A 19,216-nucleotide genomic window follows, 5' to 3' on the forward strand; every position below is an offset into this window, starting at 1 on the left:
ATTTTCCGGTTTCTTTGCATGTCTTACTGTTCTTTTGAAGACTGGACATCTTATTTTATTTTTTTTAAGATTTTATTTATTTATTTGTCAGAGAGAGTGAGCACAGGCAGAAAGAGTGGCAGGCAGAGGCAGAGGGAGAAGCAGGCTCCCTGCTGAACAAGGAGCCCCATGTGAGACTCAATCCCAGGACGCTGGGATCATGACCTGAGCCAAAGGCAGCCGCTTAACCAACTGAGCCACCCACGCATCCCGAAGACTGGACATTTTAGATAGTGTATCATAGCAGCTTTACTGTATTCTGACCCCCCCCCATCTTACTTTGTCCTCATCTGTTGTTCACTGTTTGGTGACTTGCCTCGTCTGGTGAGTCCGTCTCCCCTGCTGTGTGAGTCCTTTGGCGCTGCTCCCTGGAGGGACGTGCAGTCACCTGCATTGACGGCAGTCTTAGCAGGGTTCTCACTGACCATCTCTTTCCCTGCTCTCTCCGTGGGGCTGTCTCTGTCATCATCACACACAGCTGTTAGGCCCCACGAACTGCTGGCTGGCTACCTGCTCTCGTGTTTTCAGCAGTGCCCAAAGGCCTATGTTACTCCACAGTCTGATCATTTTTTGAGGCCAGACCTTGAGTTGTTTTGTTTACCCATGAGGGTTCTTCCTAGCTGTCTCTCGTCCCAGTTACTTCTGGTAAACAAGCTGGCCTCTGGTTTAACATGTTGCTGTTGTGGGGCTACTGGGCTTGTGGTAATTACTTACTACAGAATTCCGCTGTTCTTGAGAGCACTCCTAGGTTTGAATTTCCTCACACTTTCCTTGAGGGAGCTCTCTGGGTCATGGCCATTGCTCAGGAAGAGCTGGGAACTGAGACAGTTACCTGTTTTCTCTTGGAGGGAGGTCTTCCACAGGAGCGGTGGCCCCTAGTCCTCTGAGCTTGCCTCTTGGAGCACATCACATCCCCACACAAGCACGCTAGGGTAAGAACGATGGGAACTCCAGCACTCCTGGCCTGCAGTGTCTGGATACAGCCTCCTCCCAGGAGCGAGGAAGAGGCGTGAAATGCCGTGGTGTGCCCCTTCCACGGAGATGCAGAGCCTTGGACTGGGAGCTGGGGGGAGGGAACCCCACCTGGAGTGGATAGTCACGTTCCTTGTCACACCAAGCTGAGCTGAGTTGGGGTGGATAGGGTCGCAGTTCCACTGCCACAGACTTGTTGCTTTTATTGGAATTTAGTAGATTTTCTTGAATAAATGTTTCTTCATTGCCTGAGTGCTCTTAGGATAATTTCCAGAAACTCTAAATGTTTGATTTGTGGGTTTTGGTGATTTTTTTTTTTTAATAATTTTCATCAGCTATCGTAGTTTTTTTCTGGAAGAGTTCACAGAGCTCCTCACACAGCCAGACTAACTTGTGCACTCAGACCCCATCTGTGGGGTTAGGTCCTGGTGGAGCCTCATCTGATTGCTGTTTGGCTTGGGCACCTCATCCCACACCCACTCCCTTTCTTACCAGAGTTGAGTCCGTGTGGATCTTGGAGCAAGAACAGTGTCACTATGATAGAGTAGCAGTGACTGGGCAAGTCCTTTCTTGCTCTTGCGTGTATCTGAGAAGTGTGGGGTCATTGTGTCATAAGGCACAGGGAATGGAACAGAAGGAAGAATTTAGTCTGTGAGTCTTCGGAAAGCTATTAATAGAATAACAATGATTGCATTAAACACTCTTGTTTTAACGATGTACCCTTGGTGATGTTTTTGGAAGGCAGGCTTCTCTGAGTTCTTTCTGAAGCCTTCATTTTTATTTTGAGTCATATTTGGTACGTATCTGAGTGCTTACCACTCGCCAGGCACTGGATTGCACTTTGTAGAGTGTAAAGCCATCCAGAATGGCAGCATTAGCTGGCTGCTCCCCACGTCGAGATGCTGGGTGGGAAGCAGTGAAGCCGCCCACACCAGCAGCCGGGCCCTGCCCCGGTTCTCGGGCTCCAGGTGTGGGGCTGGCTCCGATCTTCTGCTCACTCCCACAGAATAGCCCACATGCCAGTGTTTGCGTTGCCCACGATGCAGAGAATAAGGTCCACTATCCCACGAGTGGCCCGACCTTCCCAATCAGGTGGTAATGGCAGACTTCAGTCACTAAGAAAGTGTTCAGAACATAGGGATCGAGAAGCCCAACACCGACGAAGGAGCAGGGGTGTGTGTTGTGATCAACATCAGCTCCCTAACCCTTCAAAAAGCGTGGTTCTAAACCTCCCAAAAGGAGTTTCTTCCACACAAATTTGCCCACAGGGATGACAAGTAAGGGGATTATTCTGCTTAATTAAAAGTTTTGTATCAGGTTTCATTGCAATTTGGTAATTGGTCACATTCCCTTAGATTAAAAAAGTAATGAAAATAATGGTTAGGGGCTCCAGCCAGTCAACGGTTAATTTGATCTAACAGGATAGTTTTGTCAAATAGAAATAAGTGGGTCAAAAAACATCATTTGACCTGAGATGTATTTATAAAATATCACAGTTTATGATGCATGGTCTTTTCCCATGACCTGGAAGAATGCCTTCAGAAATTCCCTTCCGGAAGTGGGTCCTTCCCTTTGAGTCTCATCTGGTTGGGTCAGGCCCCCCCCCGACCCCCGGGTGCTCCCTGGGACTTTGGGAGGGGCTGTAGCCACTCTAGGCCCCGTAGGTTTAAAGAGCTAAGATCAGGGCTGAGGAGGTAAAAGACTTGATTTGGGTGTGATTTGTGACCTGAAAGTGAACTGGGCATCTGCCATGGCACTGCACAGAGTAATGGAAACAGGTTTGTGGAATTAAAGCAGAAAGCCATGATTCTTCGTCAGTACCATGTGGCAACCAGTGTAAGCCAACTGTAGGTGGTAAGGTGCTGTGAATGTGTCTGCCTCGAGACTGGCGACCAGTGCAAATCCACCACACTTTCTGGGGGCCACAGCTCTAGAACCCCCGGTAACAGCATATAGTAAGGCTTGGTCAAGTCTGCTTGTCTTGTCGAAAGGATATGTCAGCCGGTAGGTTCTTGCTTCCTGTTGATTTCTTCCCTGAAATAATGTTAATATCTCTGCGAGAGCTGCAGTGTCCTTAGCTACAAGGTCAAACTTCCACGTTTCAAGGAGCACCTGGCTGGCTCATTTGAGAGAGCACATGACTCCTGATCCCGGGGTCATGAGTTCAAGCTCCACATTGGGCATAGAGCTTATTTAAAAATTAAAAAGAGTAGTTTTGGGATGCCTGGCTCACTCAGTTGAACATGTGACTCCCAATCCCAGAGTCATGAGTTTGAGCCCACATTGGGTATAGAGACACCTCCAGGTTTAACCTGTAACATCACCTGGTGAGGGTTTGGTTTGGTTTGGGGTTTGGTTTGCTTCCTTTTGTTTGTTAGTGGTACTTCTTTGTATATTAAAGACCCCGTTCCTTGGGGCTAGGATTGGAATGGCACAAGGAGGAAGCATGGGTGTTGCCTGTGTTCACACATTCTGCCTTCTGCCCCAGAGGGTGGCTCGTGTGCTTTGGAATCAGCTGAACAAGGAGACCCGGGAGCATCACATCACCTGTGTGGAGTTATTCTACCGGCTACACTGCCTGGCCCCGACGGCCAACATCTGTGAAGACATCATCTGCCATGCCCTCCTGGACCCTGACAAGGTAGGTCTTTGCAGCCTGTCATCTGCGTCCTGCAAAGATCCCAACTGCCAGGCCACCCATCCCTGTACGTGCCCGGGTAGACTTACATGTATTCAGCCCTTCTGGGGCTCAGTGGTCATCCTAATCACGAAGCAGAGGTGTTACAGGATCTCAGGATTGGGAGGCCTTCAGAAGGACTGGCCATCCCCTTTAGAGTCCTAAAAATATGGGTTGTGTCCATATTAAGACCACCAGGGAAATCTCCCCCAACTCCCATGATGTTTGCAGGACCCTGAGTGCTTGCAGGGATCCTAGAGCTACTGATGATGTAAGCAGTCATAGCGAATATGTCACCTTTGCCATCCTTGGCGGTCAGGTTGTGTCCTTGTGCTCTGAGCCACTTGGGCCTGGCACGTCTGAGGTACGTGAGAACATCGTGCTGTTCGTGGTCTTGTGATCTTCGACCACAGGCCCAGGTATGACCCTGGACATGAGCTAATGTGGAGTCTTGAGAATGTGCTCTACCATGTCCAGGAGGAGAGGATGCCGGTTCCTTTCCCCTGGGCCACGTGAGACCACCGAGAGCCCAGCACCGCTGCTGATGTTGCCGTCGTTCTGCTGAACTCGTGTGTGTTACTAAAGCCAGGTGTGCTGTGACTGTAGTGTGCTGTGAGAGGAGTAGGTGCCTCACTCTGTTTATTTCCTCATAAAGGGAACGAGATTGGAAGCTCTGTTTAGGTTTTCCGTCATCTGGCACCTGACGAGAGAGACCCAGGGCAGTCGAGTGACATCTCACAATCGCTCCTTTGACAGGTAAGGTGGTCCTCATGGGTACATTACTCTTAATGCAAAGGAGACTTTGCCGAGGTTCCTGGGTGGGGTCTTGGGCCGGGAGGGGAAAGCGTGTGAAATGGATAGCATGACCCCATTTTCTGGATGCCCAGGAGACAATTCCCATGATCCCCTGAGTGACTTCAGGCCAGACTCGTGTGGATGTGTAGTAGGGATTTTCTTAATTTGGTTCTGGGGCAGGAGGCCCATGCAGCAGAATCACCTGAGCAGCTTTGAGATCATGCATTGTGAGGGGACCTTCGTAGGGAAGTGGAGTGGTCTGGGTCTTTATCGGGGCCGTAGCTGCACTGAGTGTGGACACTTGAGTGTCATCAACCGTGTGCTTGAGATGTGAATTTTATTGCAGTACAGTCTGTTGCACTTAAAAAAAAAAATCCCCTTCCTTGTTTCCAAAACTAGGTGTGGGGCCAGACACACACCCTTAGAGAAATGCCAGCTGATTCTGATGGTGGGTGGATACCCCCATAGCCAATTTAATCAATTTGGGGTGAAGCCTGGGCATCAGGATTTTAAAAAGCTCCTCCAGTGATTCTAGGGTGGAAATCCCCTTGTCTTTATCTGCTTGGGTCTCCTGGGCCCAGCATGGATGAAGCTCCCCAGGGGGATCCTGGTGCATGGGATTGCCAGATGCTGGCTCCATGATACCCTTCCCACCCACAGATCCCTGTTCGTCGTGCTGGACAGCCTGGCCTGCACGGACGGCGCCATCAGCGCGGCAGCCCAGGGCTGGCTGGTACGCGCGCTCTCCCTGGGTGATGTGGCCCGCATCCTGGAACCCATGCTCCTGCTCCTGCTCCAGCCCAAAACCCAGAGGACCTCCATTCACTGCCTCAAGCAGGAGAACACAGCAGGTGAGCACACCTCTCAGGGCAGCCGGGGGAACACTGTGTCCCCAGTGTCCCTGGGCCTGGGAGGGAGCAAGGGGGCTCCAGGACCCTTGGACCCAGCTCCAGACCCCAGCTGCCAAGGGGGACAGTTGAGGCACTTAGCCCCGCTCAGTGGTTTGGCCGGATACTGGCAGTGTGAGGGCACTTTGTAAAGTTGTGAGGACTCTTAAAATGTAAGGAGCAGACGAACCAGCACTTAGAAATGCTAGGGAGTGGGTTTGTTGTTTTCACTGAAAAATCAGATTTTTTTTTTTTATAAAAAAAGAAATTGTTAGTAACCCATGTTCCAATAAAAATAGCTGATTTTTTATTCTTCTGCTACTGAAAACAATTCAAGTGCACCTAAGGCAGAAGGAAAGGATAACAGACCCTCTGCCCCAGTGTCTCCCAGTGTACCTCCGCTTAGAAGAGTTGCAGTTCAGTGTCTGGCTAGGCTGATGCTTCTCTCCAGATCCCTGCTTAGACCGAGGGGTAGTTTAGGTTGCCTCCAGCTATGAACGGCTGAGAAGTTGAAATTTCCATGTCATGTGGTCAGTTGTACGTATCTAAAACATAACTTTTATTTGTGAACGTTCGACACCAAGGAGAGGGGTTTCTTTTCTGCCTGTTCATTTTTTTGTCATGACCTGAGCTAAAACCAAGAGTCAGAGGCTTACCCGACTGAGCCACCTAGGCACTCCCAGAGGCATCTTGAGCGCAAATTAGTAGAATATAGGCAGGAAGAAGAGAAACGAGCCTAAAATAAACAACGATGAGCACATTATATGTGGGTGATTAGTGCCTAGCACTGTTCATGAACTAACATGTCTTCCCGCATTAGCGGTGTTTTATGACTTCCTGCCATTTTCTCAGTGATGACTTCACAAGCTTTGACTTAGCTTGTTTAGCCCACTGGGCTGTGAATTTTCTGTTTGTACCAGTCTTATCTTACAGGGAGAAGCAGCCTAACACCCCCACAAGCAGTCATTTCTGAGACACTTCCTCTCTTTACAAGGTTCCCTGACCCAAACTGGAACCCCTAGCTTTCCTTTAGGAAGGAAAGCTGTCTGCCTTCTCAAAGAAAAGGCATTCTGTTATTCCATGTTATAAGAAAGTAAAGCACCTTCTTCAAAGTTTGGCTCTCGGGGCGCCTGGGTGGCTCAGTGGGTTAAAGCCTCTGCCTTCAGCTCAGGTCATGATCCCAGGGTTCTGGGATCGAACCCCACATCGGGCTCTCTGCTCTGCAGGGAGCCTGCTTCCTCCTCTCTCTCTCTCTGCCTGCCTCTCTGCCTACTTGTGATCTCTGTCAAATAAATAAATAAAATCTTAAAAAAAAAGATTAAAAAAAAAAAGTTTGGCTCTCATTTATGGCAGCTAAATTTTTTTAGAGTTCTTTTGCAGTAAGAAGAAAGTCCTAACACCGCGCGTCCCGGTTTTCAAAGTCTCAGGGCACTTCCTGCTGCTTCCTCTAACCCATGTTTCCTGCTACGGCCCTAATAGGAGAAAATGTCTTTTCCCTGCCTTGTCCTTCCCCTGGAAGCGACCAGAAGAGTTCTGCTTTACCCCCCACCCTATCTCTGTAGATACCTATTTTGAAAACATCACCGTGAGCTTTAGGCAGCTCATGTATTTCTTTTTTTTTTTTTTTTAAAGATTTTATTTATTAATTTGACAGAGATCACAAGTAGGCAGAGAGGCAGGCAGAGGGAGAGAGGAAGGGAAGCAGGCTCCCCGCTGAGCAGAGAGCCCGATTCGGGGCTCGATCCCAGGACCCTGAGATCATGACCCGAGCCGAAGGCAGAGGCCTTAACCCACTGAGCCACCCAGGCGCCCCAGCTCATGTATTTCTAACATCTGTTCTTCTTCCTTCCCTAATCTTGCTTGATGCTCACAGAACAGTTTTGCGGAGAGCTGCTTGTAAAGATCGGTTTGGTGGTACCTACCAAAGACTTCTTTCTGGGTGGTGTTCCGTTTTGAGGAGACCCGAATATTTTAAAGCGTTGCATATGTTCTGATTACAGAAGTACTTACGTGCTTATTTTAACAATTAGAGTAATAAGAAGGTCAAACCACGCACGGAAGTCCCCTGCGGTGCTCGCTGATAGGACTAGGTCCTGTTGGTGGCTGGTGGACGGTCTTCCAGATTTTTCCAGAGCTGCGTGTTATGGGTGCTGCCCCCCTAAGTGGCTCGTTCAGCACAGCTTGGTTCTGTGGCTTGGTTTTTCTTCTTTTACTTAATACATCCTGCACATTGCTCCATATCAGTACCCACAGATGTGTCTTTGAAAAACCCAGATAGTCCTCGATGGTGAGCTTGTGCTGTAAGTTGTCTCAGTCTTGTCATGTTTTGTTCACCTTCCAGCTTGTCTTCACACATGAGAGTTCACCGAATACCTTCCCGCTTTGAAAACCTGACATTTCTGTGGGATACGTTTCTTAAAAGGAAACTCATTTCTTTTCTTTTTTTTTTTTTTTTTTAGGATTTTATTTATTTATTTATTTGTCAGAGAGAGAAAGAGAGAGTGCCCAAGCCGGCAGAGTTGGAGAGAGAAGCAGGCTCCCTGCTGAGCAAGGAGCCCGATGCGGGACTCGATGCCAGCACCCAGGGATCATGACGTGAGCTGAAGGCAGTGGCTTAACCAACTGAGCCACCTAGGCGTCCCGGAAACTCATTTCTTTTTTTTTTTTTTTAATTGTTTTAAAATTTTAAAAATTTAAAATTTTTTAAAAATTTTTTTTAAAAGATTTTATTTATTTATTTAGCAGAGATCACAAGTAGGCAGAGAGGGAGGCAGAGAGACAGAAAGAGCTAAGCAGGCTCCCCGCTGAGCAGACAGCCCGACGCGGGGCTTGATCCCAGGACCCTGGGACCATGACCTGAACCGAAGGCAGAGGCTTTAACCCACTGAGCCACCCAGGCACCCCAGGAAATTCATTTCTTGAAAGGAACAACATAATATGCTTTTTTTTTTTTTTTAAATCACCCTCCCCGTAAAAGTTGCAATACTTGTATTTTCTGTGATAGTGTAGCCAATATTCTCTGATGCCCTGAACATTTTAAAAGACCCGTTCACCTTTACTTGGTCTGCCTCTTGTCCATAATACAATGTAGACTCTGGCGTTGTAGTTTTATGAGGGAATTTTATTAACATAGATCTTTCTGTCTGGGTTTCAGATAAAGATCATTCTAGAATTAACTTATCAGAGCTCCCTCTTCTGTCCTGAAGTCATTTGTCATTTTGTAATTTTCAGAAGACTTGCACCGTTGGTTCAACAGGAAGAAAACCCCCTTCAAAGAGCCCTGTGGCGCGCCCGAGGCTCAGGAAGGCAGCTCCGAAGAGGGCGTGCCGCTGAGCCAGTTCACCACCGTTGACCGTGAGGCCATTTGGGCCGAGGTGGAGAAGGAACCAGAGAAGTGTCCACTGGGGAGCGAGCTGAGCGAGGATGACCTTCCCTACTACATGGACCTTCCCGACAGGACGGCCTGCAGCGCCCCAGACAGCAGCGAGCACACAGAATCTGCAGACACGAGCTCTGCCCACACGGACAGCGAGAACACGTCCTCCTTTTCCTCCCCTTCCCACGACCCGCAGGAGCTGAGCAATGAAGAGAGCTGCTGTGCGCCCATCCCCATGGGCGGCAGGGTTCACCCCAAGCGCTCAGCCTTGCTGGCGGCCTTCCAGGCGGAAGGCTTCAAGTCTGGTGCCAAATTAAGCCTGACACGCGTGGACTCAGACAAGACCCAGGCTTCGGAGTCGTTCTCCAGTGACGAGGAGGCCGACTTGGAGCTCCAGGCCCTCAGCACGTCCCGGCTGCTGAAGCAGCAGCGGGAGAGGCAGGAGACCATCGAGGCCTTGTTCAAGCACATTCTGCTCTACCTGCAGCCGTACGACTCCCGGCGGGTTCTTTATGCCTTCTCAGTGTTAGAGGCCGTGCTCAAAACCAATCCCAAGGAGTTCATCGAGGCGGTGTCCAGGACCAGCATGGATACCAGCTCCACCGCGCACCTCAACCTCATCTCCAACCTCCTCGCTCGCCACCAGGAGGCCCTCGTTGGCCAGAGTTTCTATGGAAAGCTCCAGACCCAGTCCCCCAGCGTGTGTCCCCACTCTCTGCTGATCGAGCTCCTCACCTACCTGTGCCTCAGTTTCCTGCGCAGCTATTACCCTTGTTACCTGAAGGTCTCCCACCGAGACGTCCTGGGCAACCGGGACGTGCAGGTCAAGAGCGTGGAGGTGTTGATTAGAATAATGACGCAGCTGGTGTCCGTGGCCAAGTCTGCCGAGGGGAAGAACGTGGAGTTCATTCACAGCTTGCTGCAGAGGTGCAGAGTTCAGGAGTTTGTCCTGCTCTCGCTGTCCGCCTCCATGTACACGAGCCAGAAGCGCTACGGGCTGGCCACTGCCGAGCGAGGCCGGGCCCCGCAGGAGGAGAGCCTCTTTGAGGAGAGCCTCATCAACCTGGGCCGGGATCAGATCTGGAGCGAGCACCCGCTGCAGATCGAGCTGCTGAAGCTGCTGCAGGTGCTCTTTGTCTTGGAGCATCACCTGGGCCAGGTCCAAGAGGAGGCCGACAGTCAGCCGGAGCTGTCCCGGGAGTGGCGGAGGGCCCTGAACTTCCAGCAGGCCATCAGCGCCGTGCAGTACGTGCAGCCCCACCCGCTCACCTCCCAGGGGCTGCTGGTGGCCGCCGTGGTGCGAGGGCTGCAGCCAGCCTATGGCTACGGCATGCACCCGGCCTGGGTGAGCCTGGTCACGCATTCCTTACCGTACTTCGGAAAGTCCCTGGGCTGGACAGTGACTCCTTTCATTGTCCAGATCTGCAAAAATTTGGACGAGCTGGTCAAGCAGTATGAGAGCGAATCCGTGAAGCTGTCTATCAGGTATGGCAAACCGCGTGATACGCGCTGACTACCTTGAGGCCAGTGTTTGTGAGATGAGTGACTAGTGTGCGAGGGAAGCCTGGCAGAGGGTAATTTTCAGCCTAATCAGAAGCCGATTTAGCGTCGTCAGGAGGGGGAAACCCGGAACTAAATGCTTCCGTCCTGCATTTTTGATTCCACAGAAACCCAGGCAAGCTGAGCGTTGCAGCCACTCTCCGTGACTTTTGCAAAACAGAAATAATAACGTGCATCACCTTCACAGAAAGTCTAAAGCATCTGAAAACATTTTTTCCAAAGGGGCTGTATGAATGTGAAATAGCACACAAGATGCCCCTCATTATTTTTTTTTTTAAGATTTTATTTATTTATTTGACAGAGATCACAAGTAGTCAGAGAGGCAGGCAGAGAGAGAGAGGAGGAAGCAGGCTCCCCGCTGAGCAGAGAGCCCGATGCGGGGCTCGATCCCAGAACCCTGGGATCATGACCCGAGCCGAAGGCAGAGGCTTTAACCCACTAAGCCACCCAGGCGCCCCAGCCCCTCATTATTATAACACGATTTCATTACGAGGGCCCCAGCTTCTTGAAGATAGTGCTTGCTTTCTGGTTTCTGCATGTAGAGGTGGGGTTAAAAACTTGACAGCCTCATTCTTCAAAATTCTCAGAACGAGTTTCTCATTTCTTCACCAAAGCTTAACCTCCAAGAGGGAGAACATTTCTCCGGATTACCCACTCACTCTTTTGGAAGGTCTGACAACCATTAGTCATTTTTGTCTTTTGGAACAGCCCAACCAAAACAAAAAGGTAAGTTTTTTTCCCCCCAGCTGAGTTCCAGGCAAATTTCATATATTGTTTTGTCTTCATTAGATTATGACCTGTTCAAATAAGAAATGTGCACGTGTAAGGAACATAAATATATATGGAAATATATGCTTGCAAATGATGCAAGCATGTATGCAAATATGTGTGCACAAATATGCAAAAGTAACGCAGATGTAGTTTAGCTCTTCGGGCACTCCCCAAGGCGCCTTCCCATTGCCCGTTGTTTTATTAGTAACCAAATGGGATAAAATGTCATCTTTTTCACGTGTATTTTTTACTTAACCTCCTGGTGTTTGTGAAATCTGCAATCTGAAGCCATTTTAGCTGTCAGTTGCTCTGTCCTTTTGGGGATTAAATTTTTGAATGCAACTAATGCTTTGGCCGAATGACTTGAGTCTAACGTGGAGTCTTAGACTCCCAGGTGCCCAGAAAGGAAGGCTTACAGGTTGACGTGCACAGGAAGCATGTTGCTTCCAGACCACGGCCGGTGGGACTTGCTCAGGGGAGTGCTAGGGCCCAGACTACCCCCCCACCTGGCCCGTGCCCTGGCCTTGTGGGAAGGGACCCAGTGCCACACACACAGCTGAGTCTCATATTCATTTTCAATTTCAGACCACTGCTGTAAGCGATCCTACCAGTTTGAAAAATGCCAAGAATGCCATTCTGGAAGAGTTGCCTCGAATTGTCAACACCATGGCCCTTCTCTGGAATGTTCTCAGAAAGGAGGAGACTCACAAGAGACCCGTGGATCTCCTTGGAGCCACGAAGGGATCCTCTTCCGTTTACTTTAAAACCACCAAAGTGAGAGAACTTCCCCTGTGGTTTTATTTCTTTCGTCGTGTGTTATCCCACAAAAATGGACGTGTTCGGGAATATATATATAACGTGATAGCCCTGGTACTACTCTGCCCTAACTCTTCTCTTTCCCGCGATCTAGACCATACGACAAAAAATTTTAGACTTCTTGAACCCGTTGACGGCCCATCTTGGGGTTCAGTTGACAGCCGCGGTCGCGACGGTGTGGAGCAGAAAGAAGCTGAAGCGTCTCAGTAAGATGAAGGTAGAGTCTTAAGAATTAAAGTTGTACTTGAACTCACTCCGCCAGAAATACCACAGTTGCTTGTCATCAAAGGTGACATCAGAGGCAGGCAGGGGAAACTGCTGGAGTGGTTTCACTGTTTTATTTTTTAGGTTTTTTTTAATTATTATTGTGTTACGTTAGTCACCAAACAGTACGTCATGAGTTTTTGATGCGGTGTCCATGCTTCACTGTTAGTGTGACGGGCAGCGCTCCGTGCAGATGCACAGATAACACAGCTGTGCCTCCGGGGAGGCTTGTGGCGGGCCAAGTCGGGGAGTGGGGCTGGCCCTGGCTGGCTTTCAGATCTCTGTGTAATGAATACCTAGTACTTCTGGTTAGCCTTTTAAATGTGGTAATTATTAGCATACATACAAGTGTGTGTGTGCCACAGACCAGAGAAACCACCGTGGACCCACCACCCAGCTCGAGGAATGGTACATTATCCTTCCTGTGAGAACATGTGGATCCTTCCCTGCTTGTAGTCCGTCTTACAGCTGTTCTTTAAACTGTTATTTTAAAGAGTATTTTTAAATTTTTTAAAATTTTCAATTTTTTTAAAGATTTTATTTATTTATTTGACAGAGAGGGAGATCACAAGTAGGCAGAGAGGCAGGCGGGGGTTGGGAAGCAGGCTCCCTGCTGAGCAGAGAGCCCGATGAGGGGCTCCATCCCAGGACCCTGAGATCATGACCTGAGCCGAAGGCAGAGGCTTTAACCCACTGAGCCACCCAGGCGCCCCAAGACTACTTTTTTTAAAGAGCAGCCTTAAGTTCACAGCAAAATTGAGGGGAAAGCGCAGAGATTTCCCAAATGCCCCCCACCCCACGTGTGCATGGTCTCCCCCACAATCAGCACCTCCCCAAGTGGTATGTTTGTTCCAGTCATGAACCTACATTGACACATCAGGTTCCATAGGCTTTTTACTGATTTACATCCTCCCATTCCTATTCCCAAAGATAACTTCAGTTCGCAACTCACCCGTCCTTTAACCACCGAATGGTCCATCACTGAGTCCTTCAGGGACATGGTTTATTTATGCAAAATAAAAAAAAACAGGTCTCTTCCTTTGTTCTCTCTTGACCCTCTAGTTTCCTATCTCAGACCTCCCTCAGAGGGTCAGTCCCACCCCCTGGAAACTTTCTCAGTGCCCAGCGTAGGCTCCTGTTCCCTGAGGATGCACGAGAGATTGGTGGTCCAGGCCTCCCTGCCTAGCACCTGTGGGGTCTTCCCTGGTGGTAAACTTGATCCTTCCAAGTGCGTGCGACCACGTTATGCAGACTTCCGTCATCCAGAATGGACCTCCCATACCAGGGCTTTCCTGCCAAGACCAACTATTGAGAACCTGGTTTATCTGGTTTTTCTTTTACTGCCCTCATACTTTCAGGGCTCTATCAGGGCCACACTGCTTCCTTCCAATTAAGTGGTTCTGTTTCTAAAATGCTTTCTGAGGGGCACCTGGCTGGCTCAGTCATCTCAAAATCAGGGATGTGAATTTGAGTCCCACGATGGGTATAGAGATTCCTTTTTAAAAAAATGAAATGACATGCTTTCTGCGCTTGAACATACCACTGTCACTGCCCCATCATCTCTTGACCATTATTCCTAATGTATTCCTGACTACGTTCCTGTGATTAAATGCTCAACTTCCTCTTTATCCCTACCAGTAGAGTCCTTTACCCAATTTTTGTTTAAATATTTAAATATTTACTTAAAAGATTAAAGCTCTTTCTCCGTGGGGCCGCTATTGTAGAATACTTTCTGTGCACCATTCCTATTTTTGTTTTCTCTCTGTGACCTTTAAGGGGCTATTTTTTTGCCTTGGCAGATTGTCCCAGCGGCAAGTGCATCCCAGCTGACCCTTGTCGACCTGGTCTGTGCGCTCAGCACCCTGCAGATAGACACGGTGTTGCACCTGGCGAAGGAGGTGGTGAAGAGGCCGCCGCAAATCCGAGGGGATGAGGTGGGAAGCCTGGGGATCTTCCGGATGGATGCGCAGCACCCTCCTGTCTCCGCGTCTTATAACTGTTTGGAAGGGAAGCAGAGGTCGAAGGAGCAACTTGGATTTCCTGGGGCAGGGGCACGGAGGTGTTCTGCTGGGCTTGGGGGAGACCCCATGAGGTGTGCCTAATGGGCTTCGGTGCACCTGTTTGAAGGTGGTTGCCGCAGGAGGCAGGCCCATCTTTCATCTGTGCACCCCACTGCCACACGCCCTGCCCAGGAATGGGTTCTTACCAAGTACCTGTAGCCTAAAAGGCATCCTGGGGAAGCAGAGCCAGATACTGCTAGAGGTGGCAGAGACTGACTTTGTTCAGTAGCTCCTGTACTGGGAGGGAGCTGACCTCGGTTCTGGCTTGTGCAGGGGCGGCAGGGCACTTGAGCTGGAAAATGGGGGAGCACGAAGGGTGAACAAGCAGGGCCTCCAACAAAGTCAGGGAGTGGAAAATTCCAAAAAGGTGGGGGAGAGTACTTGCTCGTTGTGAGTGGGTCATCTGGTTTGCTGACTGGTGCTCATGGCAGGCAGGCTCCTACACTCCAGGAGCCTGGGACACAGGGGCCCTTTCTCTTTCAGTGGCAGTATTTCCGAGGATGTCTCCCAGGTCCTTGAGAAAGACATTTTCTATTGTAGGAGATGCATGTACCTCTTAAAAGAAGGATTTATAATTATGCTTTTCTTAATAAGTGCTCTGAGAAGGGAGGTCAAGATCCTATCCCGTGTTGACTCAACAAATGGCAAATTGTTTTGGCAGCCTTGAGCTCTCTTGGGCAGGCATTTTAAGGGGCAGTGGTTATCATGAGGAGCCCCACCTTGAGCTGCTAGAAACGACAGCACTGTTTGTTCAGGTTAGGGCATAGAGTCAGTCCTGCTGAAAGCCCTATTCCCCACAGGCCTAGTCGAGAAGAGAGCCCTGACCAGAGTTCAGAGAGAAGAGGAACATTTTTGTCAAAGGGCAGGTTAATAGTTTGCATAATTTTTATGTAAAAGTGAAAAGTACAGGTCCGGGGACAGGACTCCTTTGAGGCATTCTGAGAAGGAAGAGCTTCGTGTGGCCGCGGTGGCATCAGTGCTGGGTAAAGGGCACCAGAATGGAACCGTGAAGCGCCCAGAGTTGTGCTGCTCTGCTTCTACACAGCAGCCAAGAGAGTCCTTGCTGCCTTGAGGCCTTTGCCAGTCATGTGCGGTGGTTTTGAAACAGAGAGGACTTTGTGGTTTAGCGTGTTTTTATGCCCTTAGAGCTTTTTTTTTTTTTTAATAGATTTTATTCTTAAGTTATCTCTATACCCAATGTGGGGCTCGAACTCATGACTCCAAGGTCGGGAGTCACACGCTCCACTGACTGAGACAGCCTGGCACCCCAGAGCTTTTTGTATTTACCAAAGCAGGGTGCCTCATTGAAAGTGTAGAAGCTATTCTTAATTTGATAGAAACCAGGGATTTATTTTGACTTTGAAATAATTGCCTCCTATCACATGATTTAAAATTATCAGGAAAGGGGCGCCTGGGTTAAGCAGTTGCCTTTGGCTCAGGTCATGATCTCAGGGTTCTGGGATTAAGCCACACGTCCAGCTCCCCGCGCAGCAGGGACCCTGCTTCTCCCTCTCCATCTGCCCCTCCTCCCTACTCATGTACACCACTACGTGCACACACTCTTAAATAAATAAAATCTTTTTAAAAATAAATAGGGGTGCCTGGATGGCTCAGCTGTTAAGTGTCTGCCTTTGACTCAGGTCATAATCCCAGGGTCCTGGGATCAAGCCCCACATTGGGCTCCTTGCTCTGTGGGGCGCTTGCATCTCCCTCTCCCTCTGCTGCTCCCCCTACTTGTGTTCTCTCTCTCACCGTCTCTCTGTCTCTCTGTCACATAAATAAATAAAATCTTTAAAAATAAATAAAATAGAATAAAAAATGAAAAAAAATTTAAAAATAAAATTGTTAGGAAAAAAATAAGAATAATTCCCTAAATGAAAACTGGCGGAATGGACAAGATGATTATTTAAAAACAGAGTTTTACTCAAACAGGTATTTGTACACCAGTGTTTATAGTAGAATTACTCAAAATAGTAAAAAGGTAGAAGCAACCCAAGTATCCATTGATGAATGATTGGATAAATGAATGAGATCTATCCGTGCAGTGGAATATCATCCAGCCTTAAAAAGGAAGTTAATTCTGACACCTGCTGTAACAGTGCGTGAACCTTGAGGACATGCCAAGTGAGGCCAGTCACCAAAACGTGATTCCATGTACCTGTGGTCTTGGGAGTAGTCTGTTGCATACATACTTTCTACAGAAGGGAGCGAGGTGGTTGCCAGAGGCAGGAGGAGAGGGAACAGGAGTTCCTGTCTAACGGGGACAGTTTCCTTTGGGGAACATGAAGTTCTGGAGGTGCATGGTGTGGCGATGGTTGCACAATGATGTGAATGTTAATGCCACCGAAATGGACACTGAAAAATGGTTAAAATGGCAAATTTTAGGTATATTTTAAGGATTTATTTATTTTGGAGAGAGTGCGAGTGGGGTCGGGGCAGAGGGAGAGGGAGAATCCTCAAGCAGACTCCCTCCTGACGCAGGGCCCGATCCCAGGACCCTGAGATCATGACCTGAGCCAAAAGCAAGGGTTGGATGCTCAACCATCTGAGCCCCATGTATATATATTTTACCACGATAAAAAGGTTTTATAATGAGTAAAAGGAATACAGCTCTGGATGTTAAGGTCATCACACTGGGGATGGCAAAGAAAAGCTGAACCTGGGAATCAGCCATCTTTTCATCCTCATCTCACATGTAAGTGAGAAAACTGTCCGAGAATTTCTTGAGCCGTTTTTTTTTTTTTAAAGATTTTTTTATTTATTTGACAGACAGATCACAAGTAGGCAGAGAGGCAGGCAGAGAGAGAGAGGAGGAGGAGGCAGGTTCCCTGCCGAGCAGAGAGCCCGATGTGAGGCTCGATCCCAGGACCCTGGGATCATGACCTGAGCCGAAGACAGAGGCTTTTAACCACTGAGCCACCCAGGCACCCTCATTTCCTACCAACTTGGAGTCATTGGTTTCACTTTTTATTTTCAGAAAGCACCCCTTGTGGATATCCCCGTGTTGCAGTTTTGCTACGCTTTCGTCCAAAGGTAACGCAGCCCTTCCCAAACACGTCTCAATGATATATGCCGTCGCAGTGGTTCTAAATGGAACGTTGATGGTACTTGCTGACAGCTGGAGAGCCTTAGTTCAGAAAATGTCTTAACAGGGTCTTAGTTTCCTCCTGAGGTGTGAGAACACCCTGATGATCTTACTTTTCCTTCCTTATAAAGACCTAATCTGACTTTATAAAATCCGGGTGCTGTAGGTCAAACATTTTATGTTCAGTGTTAAACGTGTTAAAGACTTCCTTTAGCAAAAGGAGAAATGGTTCTTCTGGGTGCTGTCCTCAGTGTTTTCCCATGGCTTCTGCCTGGGTGTCCCGAGCTCACTAGCGCTCTTGGATTTCCCACGGGTGGAAAACAAAGCTTCCCGGGCTGCTCAGGTCTTACACGGGCACATCCAGGTACAGCTTGCAGCCCCTCCACTGTGTGGGGCCATCTCTGTTGCAGTAACAAGGGGGACGTGGGGGTAGAGCCCCTCCTCTCAAGGACGCCACCCAGTCCTCATATGTGTGGCAGGAGTTACGCAGTCGGGCAGCCCGACGACCAGATACGAGCTTCTTGGCTAACACAGCTCCCATTCCATGGTTGGAACTCACCACATCCTGAGGTTGCAGGAGGCTCGATCAAGGGGGGTCAGAATCGCAGGAGTCCCCGGGCCTGGGGTGCCGTTCAGACCAGCTGTTGATGCTTCACCCAAGCATCATTCGAGTTCCTTCCTCTGGGATTTAGAGAGAAGCCAGTCACGTCTTTCCTGGTGGTAGCTGCCGTGTGTCGTCCGCCACAGCGGTCTGAGTGATACATGAGCTGCCAGGCAGCAGCAGGTTAGGATTTTACCCTCCCCCTGCAGAGGAGGCACTGCCGAGGTCACTCCCGAGGCGGTACGTCAGGCACCAGGCCTTGAACCCAGGGCCCTCGGGCTGCGGCTGAGCTGCAGCATGTTCAGTGTGGGCTCCCTGTGACAGCTGCTGAAGATGAGCTTCCTGATGGGTGACCTTGGGACCTGGGGGCCGACTAGTACCAGCAGTACTGGGGAGGCCAGATACTCGAGCTGGACAGGCCCAAGGGATCAGACAGCCCTCTGGTTCAAGGCCTTTATTTGATAGACAGGAAACCAGGAGCATCTGACCTGTCAGCAGCAGGATTTCTGGTCTCCACACTCCGGGTTCTTGTCCAAGTACACAAATTTCGTTTGTGCATATTTTAATCTAAAAAAGAACAAACAGGTCAGTCAGATACTCCATCTTACCTCTGTTTTACAACTGCCCAGACCTAAAATGTGCTTGTAATACGTGTTTTGACTTGTTCACAGTTGGGTATTTTTTCCTGTTTCATTTTTTTTTTGTTTGTTTTTTTTTTTTTTTTTTTTTTTTAATTAGGCTCCCAGTAACAGCCTTGCAAGAGAACTTCCCTTCATTGCTGGGTGTGTTGAAGGAATCCGTACAGTTGAACCTAGCTCCCCCTGGATACTTTCTGCTTCTCAGGTATTGGGACCCAGCATTCATGTTACCGTGTGTTTCTGCCAGGACACCCCTCGTTTCTGCAGCATTCTTAGTCTGAAGCTGGTTGTCTCTCAACAGCATGCTGAACGATTTTGTGACAAGAACTCCCAACCTGGAAAGCAAGAAGGACCAGAAGGACCTGCAGGTCTGTGTGTGAGAAGTCCAGGAGATGTGCCCGTTCCGGGAGCGGTGTCCACCTTTAGAGGACATGCCTGTGGATCGGCAACACTGGGCAGAATCGTTCTTAGATGCGCATTTGTCCTCACAGCTGGCTTCCACTGTTACTGTCTTCAGAGGGCTCCACAGACCCGGGCCAGAGTCACCTGCCTGAGTTCTCGTGTCAGACCTGAGCAGTCCCCTGTGGGATGACAGGGTGCCCCCACTCCTCAGGGTACCGGATTTGGCCAGAGCCGCCCCGGCAGCGTTACATTAATAACTCCGCCCAGACTGAT

At 49.2% G+C, this 19,216-nt stretch overlaps 1 protein-coding gene across 1 annotated transcript in view; it reads left to right on the forward strand.

Moving 5' to 3' along the window:
* Positions 1 to 19,216, forward strand: part of LOC111155703 (dopey family member 2) — a 106,255-nt gene that overhangs the window by 65,479 nt on the left and 21,560 nt on the right. The window contains exons 16-26 of the mRNA XM_022516017.1: positions 3,500 to 3,652; positions 4,344 to 4,444; positions 5,144 to 5,334; positions 8,602 to 10,231; positions 10,921 to 11,032; positions 11,663 to 11,851; positions 11,988 to 12,110; positions 13,957 to 14,091; positions 17,195 to 17,250; positions 18,642 to 18,746; positions 18,843 to 18,909. Of these exons, the coding sequence (XP_022371725.1) occupies positions 3,500 to 3,652; positions 4,344 to 4,444; positions 5,144 to 5,334; positions 8,602 to 10,231; positions 10,921 to 11,032; positions 11,663 to 11,851; positions 11,988 to 12,110; positions 13,957 to 14,091; positions 17,195 to 17,250; positions 18,642 to 18,746; positions 18,843 to 18,909 (2,862 nt within the window). The remainder of the gene's footprint in view (positions 1 to 3,499; positions 3,653 to 4,343; positions 4,445 to 5,143; positions 5,335 to 8,601; positions 10,232 to 10,920; positions 11,033 to 11,662; positions 11,852 to 11,987; positions 12,111 to 13,956; positions 14,092 to 17,194; positions 17,251 to 18,641; positions 18,747 to 18,842; positions 18,910 to 19,216) is intronic.

The sequence above is a fragment of the Enhydra lutris genome, unplaced genomic scaffold (assembly GCF_002288905.1).
Source record: "Enhydra lutris kenyoni isolate GAN:26980312 unplaced genomic scaffold, ASM228890v2 scaffoldscaffold43, whole genome shotgun sequence".
NCBI classification, from domain to species: Eukaryota; Metazoa; Chordata; class Mammalia; order Carnivora; family Mustelidae; genus Enhydra; species Enhydra lutris.